The sequence below is a fragment of the Podarcis cretensis genome (assembly GCF_951804945.1).
Source record: "Podarcis cretensis genome assembly, chromosome: 15".
Lineage (NCBI taxonomy): Eukaryota > Metazoa > Chordata > Lepidosauria > Squamata > Lacertidae > Podarcis > Podarcis cretensis.
The window spans coordinates 5726967-5740778 of record NC_137185.1 but is presented as its reverse complement, the minus strand read 5'-3'; the positions used below and the strand labels follow the sequence as shown (position 1 = coordinate 5740778).

General features: G+C 43.2%; 1 protein-coding gene across 4 annotated transcripts in view; it reads left to right on the top strand.

Moving 5' to 3' along the window:
* The window catches only part of BCAS3 (BCAS3 microtubule associated cell migration factor), a 467999-nt gene that overhangs the window by 194208 nt on the left and 259979 nt on the right, over nt 1–13812 (top strand). For 3 of the 4 annotated variants that reach the window (XM_079955512.1, XM_079955511.1, XM_079955514.1), the window contains exon 17: nt 6867–6911. The exons of the other annotated variant lie outside the window; for it this stretch is intronic. In XM_079955512.1, coding sequence (XP_079811638.1) covers nt 6867–6911 — 45 coding nt within the window. The remainder of the gene's footprint in view (nt 1–6866; nt 6912–13812) is intronic. 4 annotated transcript variants of the gene reach the window in all.

Sequence of the window (13812 nt, the reverse complement as noted above, 5' to 3'; positions counted from 1 at the left end):
CAACACCTTTAAGCGCCGCTCCGAGGGAACAAGGCCCTCCCCCTTTCTCTCCCTCTCTCTCATTCTGGCAGCAGCTGCCTAACCTTGGCGATTGTGCTTTAGTCAGGAGGAGAAGTGCCTGGAACCCACCGGATTTTGCAACTGTCTCCTGTGCAATGAGGGAGGGGGAAGAAGATTGGCATTTTCCTCTCCCTTCAATTCGTCTTCAAAGTCTCAGATCTGTCACTAGGCTACCCAGGCAGTGCTAGATTTTAAAAAAGCGATTCTGGGCCAATACCAGATAATTCTGAAATGGCAATCATTTTTACCCAAGGTTATTTGATATATTACACACACACACCAACATCCTCCTATTTTTGAAATAGTTCACAATGATTTTCTTCCCTATAACCTCATTGATCAGGTAGTGTGGTGGCTTAGTGTCCTATTTTACAGAGGACTCTTAACTATCTTAAGGGCGGCATGGGCTGTACAGTGGTACGTCTGGTTGTGAACGGGATCCGTTCTGGAGCCCCATTCGCAGCCTGAGCAGAAAGCAGCGTGCACAGGTCGTGATTTCGCCGCTTCTGCGGATGTGCGTGACGTCATTTTGAGCATCTGCACATGCGCAAGTGGCGAAACCTGGAAGTAACCTTTTCCAATACTTTCGAGTCGCCGCGGGACGCAACCTGAAAATGCTCAACCTGAAGCAAACGCAACACGAGGTATGACTGTATAGTTTAAGTCCATTTTAAAGATAAGGACATTGTAACTAGGAGAAGCCTGCGCCTTCCCTTCTATGGTGAGAGGAGCTGCGTAATCTCTTTAAATTTCAATCATTCTTTCTAAACGGACATCTAGGGATATGAATTAGCATGTGCAATTTTTATGTAAATCTACGCCCTCTTTTGTTTTTTGGCAATGCATACAGTAAGTGGCCTCTCCATCAACACAGTAGCTTGTTTTGGGGAGGACCTATATTATTGACCTATATTAGCTATGTCCATTGATTGCAGTGGATCTAGTCTTGAGTATGAATCATGTTGGATACAGTTCTGTGTGCATGATTCCCTCTGCCTGCATGTGGAGGGGTCAGCTGGGGCCTCAGTCAAATATGAGTCATTGTGCGTGCACCACAATACTCCACAATAGACCTGCACATTAGGGGGACATAGGAGACCCAGACTTTCCATATCACTTTTCAATGCCTTCTCTCACTTCCATACGGCCCTCAAGACCTTTAGGGCAGCCCTCAGCAACATTTGACACCTCCCCAGCCCTCACACTGCCTTCCCAAAGCCAGGTAAGTGAGGTGCTAGGCTTTGGGGCTTGAGGCTCCGACAGGGTCCTAGAGTCCTCCCACCTCCCTCCCAAAGCCTACTTCACACTTTCCCAGCTTTGGGAAGGAGGTGGGAGGGCTCTAGGACCCTGCCAGAGCTCCATGCTTCCTTCCCCAAGCCCTGCACCTTGCTTAGCTAACTTTGGGAAGGCAGCGTGAGGTCGGGGGGGGGGGGGGGCCTCAAATTTTGGTCTTGCTTTCCCCCACCACGTGACAAAACAGAGTGTGGCCTGTGGCTTCTGTGCCAAAGCACTATTGCAGCTTTCTTGGTATGCAAAGTTGAGCCACCCTAATTTAGGTAATACTATTAAATAGTGGGCTTTTTTAAAAAAACAATGGCCCACTTACCATCCTTTGAAAGCCCCTTCTGTTTATAAAAGTGGTCTGCCTGCCAGATGACGATGGGAGATGAGGTGGTCAAGAAACAACCCAAGCCTGATGCCCCTCCAGAGCTCAGAATTTTTGGATCCCATCCCTGGGAAGTGAATAGATGCACAGCTTTATAGATCTAACCTTTGCCCAGTTTAGCAAAAGTTTAGCTAGCAAGAAACTCCCTTCAGCATGGTGGAGCTCAGTCAGTTACGTTTGTTTTTGCAGTTCGGGAAGAAGAATGTAGATAACACATTTTTTTGATGTGGGATCTGGCTGAGATGTTATCATCTTTTAACGTTTCCCATCTCGTGTACGATTTGTTCATAAAATCACTGATATCCGTTTGATCTCTTTTGAACTCTGGAGACTTTAATCCTTTCCAGGACCTATTAGTGGTTCAGACTTCTTTTTTTCTCTCCCTCCCCCCTATTTTCCCCCTTTTGGTAAGAGGAGCAGTACCAGCTGAATAGGAAATAACAAAAGAAAACCAAAACCAAACTCTTAAAGGATGACAAAAATTTGAATTAAATCCCTAGATTTCAAACACACAAAACAAAACCAGAAGGCAACACATTTATGGAAATTAAATTCGCAAGTCATAATGTTTTGGAAGAGTGGGTTAGATCTGTGGGTTCAGATTTGTACCGTAGTTTATTCCTGGGGCTCTGGTTGGGTAGTGGTACGATATCAAATTTAGAAATACCCAATTCACTTTCCTTAACCCCCAGAATGTAAAACAGTGAACTGAGGGGTGGATACGAAAAAATAGTTGGGGAACATAATCACTTGACAAAATGCTTTCCAGCAACCCCTTATCCTTGATGTGATTCTGAGGAATGGAGCCTTGTGGTGCCTCTTCCAAGGAGAAAATTACTAAGGAGGGGACAATAGCTTCATGGCAGCTGCATGTTCTTAGTCAAAGAACAATCTTGGGATGTGGTGGACTCTCCTTCAGTGAAGGTTGGCTGGCCACTTGTCTCTAGCTGTGATTCCTGCATTGAAGGGGACAGAGGTAACCCTCCCAGCTCTACAATCCTGTGGTTCTGTGATGCATTGTAGAGAGATGATTTTAAAAGCAAATATACCCAGTTCCGTAGGGTTAAATAACAAACCACAGCTGTTGTTGATATTGATATTGATGATTATGATGATGGTGGTGGTGATGTTGGTAATATAGGTATATACCACCCTTCCTCCCAAAGGAGCCCAAGGGCATTGAACACACAAGCCATAAAACTTATTTTAAAAAATTCAATTTAGATGCAGGCTTGTTGGAAGAGAAAGGTCTTCAGCAGATTCCAAAAGTCCAGAGATAGTGCCTGTCTAATATTTAATGGGAGGGAATGTGCTGTGCTACCCATAGATTAATCAGCAGCAAATCATAATGGATGCTTCTACCACGTTACGGGTCCTAATTTTCACAGCTTGTAACCCAAACGATGAACAATAGCAGAAGTGAGAGAGAAGGGTTCCAACTAAAATGAAGGCGCTGCTTTTGTTTTTTAACCAATTGATCTAACCTAAAAGGTAAAGGTAAAGGTACCCCTGCCCGTACGGGCCAGTCTTGACAGACTCTGGGGTTGTGCGCCCATCTCACTTAAGAGGCCAGGGGCCAGCGCTGTCCGGAGACACTTCCGGGTCACGTGGCCAGCGTGACATCGCTGTTCTGGCGAGCCAGAGCTGCACACGGAAACGCCGTTTACCTTCCCGCTGGTAAGCGGTCCCTATTTATCTACTTGCACCCGGAGGTGCTTTCGAACTGCTAGGTTGGCAGGCGCTGGGACCGAGCAGCGGGAGCGCACCCCGCCGCAGGGATTCAAACCGCTGACCTTTCGATCGGCAAGCCCTAGGCGCTGAGGCTTTAACCCACAGCGCCACCTGCGTCCACTGATCTAACCTACTCATCAACTAAAGTAGCCTTCCCCAACCTGGTCCTCAGCAGAGGTTTTGGACTCCCATCAGTCTCAACCAGCATTGCTGACGGTCAAAGAAATTTGGAGTCTAAAACATCCAGAGGGCACCAGATTGGGGAAGGCTGAGCTAAAGGCTGCTACCATTATTATTATTATTATTATTATTATTATTATTATTATTATTATTATTAGTGGTTGTAGTAGCAGTATTCTTTAACCCATATTTTATTTTGTTTTATTGTCTTTACAGTTTCAAAAAATGTTTACATAAATCCATTTTTTAGAAAACCCAAGGGATTCTCCTGGGGTGAAAATAGCAATCATCTGTTTTGCGCATGCAGTGAACCTAGTAGCTGTCGGACAGGCCCGATGGTTTCTTTGGCTTGACATTGCTGTGTTCTTGTCACCCAACTCAGCCATCTGGTGCTGTCGATTCGAGGATGGTTTCTCTTGTAAATTTTGTACATTGTCCTTTTTTATTAATGCACACAGAGCCCTTCTGCGTTGGAAGCTGCTCAGAAAACATGCTCAGATCCTTGTCAGGCGGGTGATCCCAGACATCAGTTTTGATAGCGGGACTCTTTCTGGCCATATTCCGGTCAACCTTTTGCAAACATTTGGCTTTCCCTCTCACTTTTCTTCTGCCTCTGAAAGATGAAGTGGGGGGGGGGGACGACGACATAAATCAGCCCATTCCCACACCTTTGCAGATGTCGGGCAAGAAGCTCTTTTTTGAAAGAGAAAAGAATCACAGAGCTCCTGTATCTTGATTTTCCACTCAACTGTGTTGTGCTTCACTCCAGATTTAATGGGTTGTCCATGTGTCCTACTTTAAAGAGACAGCCCTTCATTTCAAAGGCTATCCTAGGCAGTCCTGTAATGGAAAGCCTAATCTGTTGCAAGGGCTGTCCACTTGATAAAGAAGTGATGGGTGGGGCTGTCCTTGAAGTTGCCCATTGAAACTTCCTCACTCTGCCTAACGGAAGGGCCGGCCCTGAGAGCAGAAGTCTTGAAGGTGCCCCTATCATCAGTTAACACCTGTCCACCATGTCTGTCTGTCTGTCTCTCTCTCCCTCTCTCCACACAATCAATCAATCAATCAATCAATCAATCAATATTAAAATACAGAAAAAGAGGGGAAATACAATGAAAGAACCATTGCAATGTACAAGGCACATCATGACTTCAAGGGATAAAAAGTTCCAGAGCCTGTGTTACATACATTAAAGTTGCCAAATGTCCTTAATGGCTGTTGTTGTGTGTTTTTGTAAGTTGTCACCAAATACAGTGAGATGTATTAGTTTTCTGTTTAAATTATAGTTATTTCTAAATACAGGCAACCCCTCATTCACGCCGGGGTGGCATCCCGGGTCATTGCGTGCTTGCGTGAAATTGCGTGAAAACAGAAGCCCATTGAAAAAGCCTGCAAACACCCAGTTCCACCCCTGCCCTGCCCTTTTAGTGACGTTCCAGTGACAACTTTATGATGTGTCCTGGTCACTTGTGGGTTCGGCGCTGTGCACCTGAATGCAAAAACCAGTAGATGATTTGGTAGCAGATTCTTTTTTGTTTACTGCATGAAAATCATAAATGGCAGGTGTCTCAGATATGGGGATATTGTTCACTACTATGTGGGTGACAATGCATTAGAAGCATGTTGTAGGTCTACTCCTGTGTAAATTATATAATGAACAAAGTGGATTTCAACCCCATGTTCTTGAAGGTTATACCTTGCCCAAGCACCTTTGATGCACATGCATAGGGGTTAGCTTGTTTCGGCCACAAAACCATTTGAGGGGGGGGGTTGAATTTAGGCCTCCGTGGTACTACTAAGTCACAACTTCTCTCATTTACAGCTTTCCATATTTTGTTTTTCATTTGATCCCTGAGGTTTCGTTGCCTTCAATACTTTGTACAGTGGTACCTCGGGTTACAGATGCTTCAGGTTACAGACTCTGCTAACCCAGAAATAGTACCTCAGGTTAAGAACTTTGCTTCAGGATGAGAACAGAAATTGCACGTCAGCAGCGGGAGGCCCCATTAGCTAAAGTGGTACCTCAGGCTAAGAACAGTTTCAGGTTAAGAACGGACCTCCAGAACGAATTAAGTTCTTAACCCAAGGTATACCACTGTATTTTGTTTTGTTTTATTAAATTCCAGAATTGTTTCTGTTGATATTTAGCCACATTCCTAACCCCTGTCAGGGCCCGCATAAGCAGAGACACAAATTTCCCTTTTCCTAGTGGATGAACTGGCCCTGCTGCTAGCACAAGTTTTAGGAACATGTGAAGCTGCCTTATACCAAGTCAAAACCTTGGTCCAAGCAGCTCACTGTTGCCTACCCTGAGTGACAGAGACTCTCCAGGATTTCAGACAGGTGACATTCCCGGCCAAACCTGGAGATGCCAGGGATTGAACATAGCATCTTCTACGTGCAAAGCATGTGCTCTACTAAGCCATGTCCCTTCCAGACATCCAGTCTGGTTCTTGCAATTAGTCAGTGTTGCAGAGGGAAACATTTTGCATGTGCACTTTGTGTGCATACCTCTGCAGTGTATACATGCCCCCTTTATGTTTCTGTTGGCTTTCCATAGATGTTGATGGAAAACTGATGTGCATGCGCACCTTGGATTCTGAGCATGTGAATATGTGAAGCTCTCCCTTCCGATAGGACCAAGATTGGGAAGCTGTGATCCTCCCAATATTGCAGCACTCTTAGCTTCCATCAGCCTCGCTCAGCATGGCCAGTGGCCAGGGTGATGGGAGCTGGAGCCCAGGAACATGTGAAGAGCTGCAGGTTGCCTACCTATGGCCCAGAAGATGAAGGGACAGCTCTTGCATGGTCCTCGAGATTAGCATTAAAAATGCAAAATGATTTGCTGGATCAGACAAGGTCCGTCTTGTATGGAAGAGCATTTAGTCATGTGTTCACCCACCTGCAATCTGACGTGGTACAGTCCAGAACACACTGGTTTACTGCTTCCGTGAGGACTAGTCCCTGGTGATGTCAGGACTACACGTTACGGAGCAGGAAGGGGAGATCTCAGCATGGGGCTGCTATTTTCAGTAACATCCCCATGTTTCTTGCATTGGGGTTTTCAGCCCCCTCTTTCGGGTGGGAATTATATTTTTCATTTAGAAAACGGGTGACCATTAGAAAACCTTTCTTTCTTTCTTTTTGAAATGGCATGATTTTGAGTGTTGCTTGTTGACGATGACCTCTGCCATCTAATTTCTGTGCATTTCTCCCCCTTTCCATGAAGACCCTACCTGTTTGGAGCAGGATGTTTTTCCATAAAAGCTCCGTGGTGAGTTCAGTTCAATCCCAGCATGCCTTCTAATTAATTTGCTGTACTCACTGGAAAGTACCATACATTGCTTTTCTCCTCCTCCTCCTCCTCCTCCTGCATGAGCTTATTATTCCATACATGAAAGTGATATGTGATTAAGGGGCAGAACTAAATGTGATGCCCAACGTGAGTTGCTGCAGTTAACAGCTGCCCCCAGTCGAATTTCCCTTTCCCCTCCCAGTATTGGCAAACAGAATGTCTTGTTACTGTGTTGTTCGTTTCCCCCACGGCACCTGGTGCCAGCTCCAATCATGAGGGGACTCCAGACATAGTATACTCTGGGAAGGTCTCTTCTTATGCCAATCCCTCCCCTTGGGTGGGCTCATCCAGGGATACCACTGGCACCTCAGTGATCAGTGCTGACCAACCATTTACACTTCCCACAATGCCCCAGTGACACTACACTGGGGACATGGTTGCAAGTTAAAATAGCAACCACCTGGTGCTGAATATATGGGATTACGATTTTTTAAGTGGGGGTGACTAAGGCTGGCACCGACAGCAGGCCCTGCTGGGGCACTGGGGGGGTTGTTAGTTGCCTGAGGATCCCTTCTGGTCACATTTGGTCTGGCTTCTTCCCACCCCTCACCATGACAGCCAACGATCTGTGGCCCAAATTGGGGCAATCCCAATTGTAACAATGTCATACCACCTGTTTCTGTATCTCCATGTTACTGGGAGAAGTGGGGGGACTCGACCCGGGGTTCTCGATTTTCGACAGCAACCACATGTTCGCACTCATGTTTGGCTCCACTGTTGTAATTGTCAAGCCAACATCCTCTGTTACCCTCTACATCAAGTTGGGGGCAGGACTATGGCCTTCCAGACATTGTTGGACTCCAGTTCCCATGGCCAATGGTCAAGGATGTAGTTGAACAGCATCATCTAGAGCAGCGGTTCTCAACCCGTGGGTCCCCAGATGTTGGACTACAACTCCCATCATCCCTGAGCTCTGACCTTGCTATATAGGGGTGATGGGAGTTGTAGTTCAACAACTTCTGGGGACCCACAGGTTGAGAAAGGCTGATCTAGAGGGTCACAGGGTTCCCCACCTCTGCTCTACGTAGATGTATCTGCAGTGGGCGTTTTGTGCATTCATGGCCAGCCTGTTTGTGCTCAGATAGCTTTCCTAAGACTTGAAGACAGCATGCTAGAGCCCTCATTGCCCATGGTACTCATGCTTATTTATCCCACTTTCTGCCCCAGTGAACTTTGGCTGGGCCAAACCCAGAGGAGATATTCTAATGGCCTGAATTCAGCAGAGGCTATCACAGACCTTTTCCATTTTTTCCTTTTTCTTAATGTAGCAACAACAGTAACTGCCTTATACCAAGTCAGACCACTGGTTTACCTAGCTTGGTATTGTCTACATTGATTGGCAGTGGCTCTCCAGGGTTTCAGGCAGGGAACATTCCCAGAATCTGGGGACTTCTTCATGCAAAGCAGATGTTCTGTGCCACTGAGCTATAGGCTTCTTCAGCATTCATTATATGCTACAGCAAGAAACAGTTTTCTAACCCCAGTTGTTTTTAGAAGAAATACTCTTGACTGCCTGCAGTTCAGAACTGCAAAACTCCCTTAAATTTCAGCACCAACCCATGGAGGAATAAGTGAAGTTTGCTCCTGCTGCCCTGATTAGTTTACTCAGGAATAAGCACCGTTTTGCTATAGAATAGAATAATGCATTTGTGTTAGACCCAAGTATGTTTTACTCAGAGACAAGCCACTTAAATTGATAGGCCTAAGTTAGTTGTGTCCATTAATTTCAGTGACCCTACTCTGAGTAAGACCAGCATTGGTGTAAAAACAAAAACATGGGCATCTGTAACCAGTCCGTCAGCCCAACTATAAAATGTCTTTAAAAATATTAGACTGTTTGCTTCTCTCTCTGTTGTCTGCTACTCTGGGTGTGGTTGTTTATCCCAGGCTGCAGGGCCCTAGACTTTGGCTAAGAAGTCCACCCCTGCCCTACTTAAACCACCAAAAAAGTGTAAGAACTGGGCCACTCTCCCCACATCAGCTCCATGTTGTCTTTCAGAAAGAACCCCCCCCCAGTTAGCTCTTTCTTCTTACTTCATTTCATTAAGAAAAAAATAAAAGAATAACGGTCAAAGAGTGGATTCTCTGTCAAATACCCTTCAGTGGCTCGCAGTGGGGGGGAATAAGCAGAGGTCCATAGCGTCCGTCAGAATAATTGCTGTTCCCTGTCAACCAGGGATGGTGCTGGCCTGAGCCAAGATTAAAAGCTCTAGATTAAAGTGAGGAATATATAGAATGTAATAGAATAGACCTTAAATCATTGTATTTGCACTCACAAGAGTCTCTTGTGGTCTGTTTGATGCCGCGGTTGTAGCGCGCTCAAGAAAATGAACCTCTGTTTGCTTACACAGCAATTGGGATGGTTCATCTTTTTAAAATAATTATTGGGAGAGGAACCATTTCTTGTAAAAAGAAAAATGGAAAAAGTCTGCATGCTGTTTTCATTAAGGTCTTAATGATGTCAGCATAATTGAACATAGATTTGCCAGCTCTGTTTGCTTGTGCTGAGTTAAAGAAGAAGAAAGGGGGGGGGGCTGTAATTATTGTTAGTGGTTGATTTTAAAAACAAAACCCCAAAAACTCATTGATGGGGAACTTGGAAGGTATGTTATTTGGGAAATGCTAATTTGTGATCTGCCAAATACATGTTTGTTAAGGGACAAATGTGTGTGTATTTGGGCAAGAAAGATAAATGCCCTAATCCAAATGTAGGGTCTGGGGTGGGGGGCAGTTTAAATTCAGTTCTCATTTAAAGGTGAACCTGCCTAATTTGCAATTTGAGAACAAGCCTGGACCAAACCACACCTGTCCTTCAAAGTGAACACTTCTCTGAATTTTGTATTGCCAAGTAATGTGCTACACTGTGCTGTTGAGCAGCTTCCATCCATTTCTGGGAAGGGCCATAGCTCATCTGGCTGTGCACATGTTTTGCATGCAGGAAGTCCCAGGTCCAATCCCTGACCTCTCCTAGGAGGGTTCACAAATTCCCAGAGAACTGAGCCCCTCGTAAAGCCACCCTCAGTCAGTGTAGACCAAGGATAGGGACCCTGTGGCCCTCCAGATGTTGTTGGACTACAACTCCCATTATCTCTGACAACTGGCTGTGTTGGCTGGGACTGATGTGAGCTCTAGTCCAACAACATCTGGAGGGCCACATGTTCCCCATCCCAGGTGCCAGCAGTCCTGTCCTAGAAGTTGACATTGCAGGTGAGGTTAGCTCAGGCAGGTTAAGAGCTTCTTCTCACATTATGTTGCGTATACATACACCTGAGATTTTTCTTTTCATGTGTACACATGAAAGATTTAAGTTGCGTGTGCTATGAACAAATCTTTGGGAAATCGTGCATGTAGGCATAGGGAACCAGGGAACAAGGATGAGCATTAAACTCTGTTTTGAATGTAAGTTTGGACCTATGATTAGAAAAGTGGAAATCTGCCCAAAAACTTGCTCCGACCATAACGCTATGAAAATGGAATTAAGACTTACTCCAATCGGCTCCTTTAGATGGAAAATGAATGACACCCTATTAAGAGATCAGGAGATTGTGAAGAAGGCCCAAAAAACCTTGAAAGATTATTTTGAAATAAATTTGAATACTACGGTGGAAAGGAGAACAATCTGGGATGCAAGCAAAGCAGTTATGAGAGGGTTTCTGATACAACAGAACACGATAAAGAAAAGAATCTGGAATGGGAAAAAAGATAAGATTTTAGAGAAGATAAGAGATGGAGAGAAAAAGTTGAGATCTAAGCCAAAATCGAAGGAGATCTTGAGAGAAATTAAATTTTACCAAGCACAGTACGTGAAATTGATAAATCAAGAAGTTGAGTGGAAAATTAAACAAATGAAACAAAGATCATTTGAATCAGCTAACAAGTGTGGGAAATTATTAGCATGGCAATTGAAAAAGAGACAAAAATTGAATACAGTCACCAATCTAGAGATTGAAGGGAAAGATATCCAGAAACCCGAAGAAATTAGGAAGTGTTTCCAGAGATATTTCAAAAAGCTCTATACTCAAGGGCCACAAGAGGAGAAGGAGATAGACCAATTTTTGAAAACAAATGGTTTATCAAAACTTGCCCAGGAAAAGAGAACAATCCTGAATCATAAAATAACACAACAAGAAATAGAGGTTGCCATCCAGAATATGCAACTAGGCAAATCTCCAGGTCCGGATGGGCTTACCTCCAAGTATTATAAGATATTGAAAGATTATTTGATACAACCATTAATGGAGGTATGCAATCAGATTTTGGAGGGGAAGAAGGCACCGGAATCGTGGAAAGAAGCCTTCATCACATTGATCCCTAAAGTGGAAACTGAAAAGACTCAACTTAAGAACTACCGTCCCATCTCACTCCTAAATGTGGATTACAAAATTTTTGCAGATATTTTGGCAAGTAGATTTAAAAAAGTATTAAATGAAGTAATTCACAAGGACCAGGCAGGCTTTCTCCCAGGAAGACATTTGTCTGATAATACTAGGAATATTATTGATATTTTGGAACTTTTGCAAACCAACATTAATACAAAATCAGTGTTAATCTTTGTTGATGCGGAGAAGGCCTTTGATAACATTTCTTGGAGGTTTATGAAGAAAAATTTGGAAGGGATGGGAGTGGGACGGGGGTTTGAAAATGGAATAGAGGCAATTTATTCAGAGCAGAAAGCTAAACTGATAGTAAACAATGTGGTGACAGAAGAATTTAAAATTGAAAAAGGAACACGACAAGGTTGCCTCCTATCCCCTCTGTTATTTATTTCTGTTCTGGAGGTGCTTTTGAACATGATTAGGGAAGACCGGTTGGTACAAGGAATACAGGTCGGAGTGAAACAATTTAAATTGAAAGCTTTTGCAGATGATTTGGTTTTAACACTACAGGAGCCAGAATCTAGTACGAAGAGAGTGTTAGAATTAATTTATGAATTTGGTCGGGTAGCGGGGTTCAAACTGAACAAGCAAAAAACCAAGGTTTTGGAGAAAAATCTGACACTTTGGAAATAGATGGGTTTCAGAAAGAGACAGAGTTAAATGTTGTTAAAAAGGTAAAATACCTAGGGGTAAACTTGTCTGCCAAAAATTTGAATCTATTTAAAGATAATTATGAAAAATGCTGGTCAGAAATTAAGAAAGATTTAGAGATCTGGTCAAGATTGAAACTTTCCTAGTTAGGTCGAATTGCAGCTATAAAGATGAATGTATTGCCGAAGATGTTATTTTTGTTTCAGACCCTACAGATCGTGGACAGAGTGGAGTGTTTTGGGAAGTGGCAGAAAGATATTTCTAGGTTTGTCTGGCAGGGCAAAAAGCCCCGAATAAAATTTAAAATATTAACGGATGCAAAAGAGAGAGGGGGGTTTGCCCTGCCAGATTTAAGGTTATATTATGAAGCTGCGGCTTTCTGCTGGATGAAAGATTGGTTACTCCTTGAGAACACTGACGTCCTAGATCTGGAAGGGTATAATAATGTTTTTGGATGGCATGCATATTTGTGGTACGATAAGGTAAAGGTTCATAAAATGTTCAAAAACCATATTGTCAGGAAAGCTATATTTATGGTCTGGACAAAATACAAAGACTTATTGGAAGGTAAGACCCCGAGGTGGTTATCACCAGCGGAGGCCAAGGTTCGAAAAAAACCCAATATGGAAGCCGGATGGCCGAAATACTGGGAAATAATAGAAAAAATTGGAGATAATTGGAGGCTGCAGAGCTTTGAAAAATTAAAGAATAGGGTGCAAGACTGGTTTCATTATGCTCAAATTCAAGAGGTTTTTAAGTCAGACAAAAAAATAGGATTCCAGGTGGAAAAATCGAAATTAGAGACAGAACTGTTAGAACCTAAGACCAAGGCACTTTCGAGAATGTATAACTTGCTGCTTAAATGGAACACCCAGGATGAGATAGTCAAATCAGCCATGATAAAATGGGCTCAGGATATTGGGTACAACATTATGTTAGAAGACTGGGAAAGGTTATGGACCACATGTAATGCCCTGAAGGAAAATATTATGAAAATGATATATAGGTGGTACATGACCCCAGTCAAACTTGCAAAAATATATCATCGGTCTGATAATAAATGTTGGAAATGTAAGGAGGCTGAAGGGACATTCTTTCATCTCTGGTGGACTTGTCCAAAAGTGAAGGCCTTCTGGGAAATAATCTATAATGAGTTAAAAAAGGTGTTTAGATACACCTTCCCTAAGAAACCAGAGGCCTTCCTCCTGGGCATTGTGGACCAAAAGGTGTTAAAGAAGGATAGAACTTTTTTTATGTATGCAACTACAGCAGCAAGAATACTCATTGCAAAATATTGGAAGATACAAGACCTTCCCACGCTGGAAGAGTGGCAGACGCAGTTGATGGACTATATGGAACTGGCTGAAATGACTGGCAGAATCCGAGATCTGGGAGAAGAGACAATGGAAGAGGACTGGAAGAAATTTAAGGACTATTTACAAAAACATTATAAGTTGTATGAATGTTAAGAATCTGCATGACTTGGAAATTTTAGCTCCTGCAATTAGATTAGGAAAATAGAAAGTTAAGTTATAAGTAAGAAAAAGTTGAAATTTAAAGTTATTTTATGTATTATCTTAAGGTATAAATATTTGACAAAAGGTACTTTAAATTTAGAAGTAAAACACTCTGAAAGATATAAATAAGATATGAAACAAGGTAATAATTTGCTGATATGTTTATTGTAAAGAACGCAGGGTGAGGGAGATGTGGGGAAGTCCAGTTAGTAACTTAAAAATGTATTTTGAAAGTTGGATTGTTTTTCTTTCTTTCTTTTTTCTGGTTTGTACTTC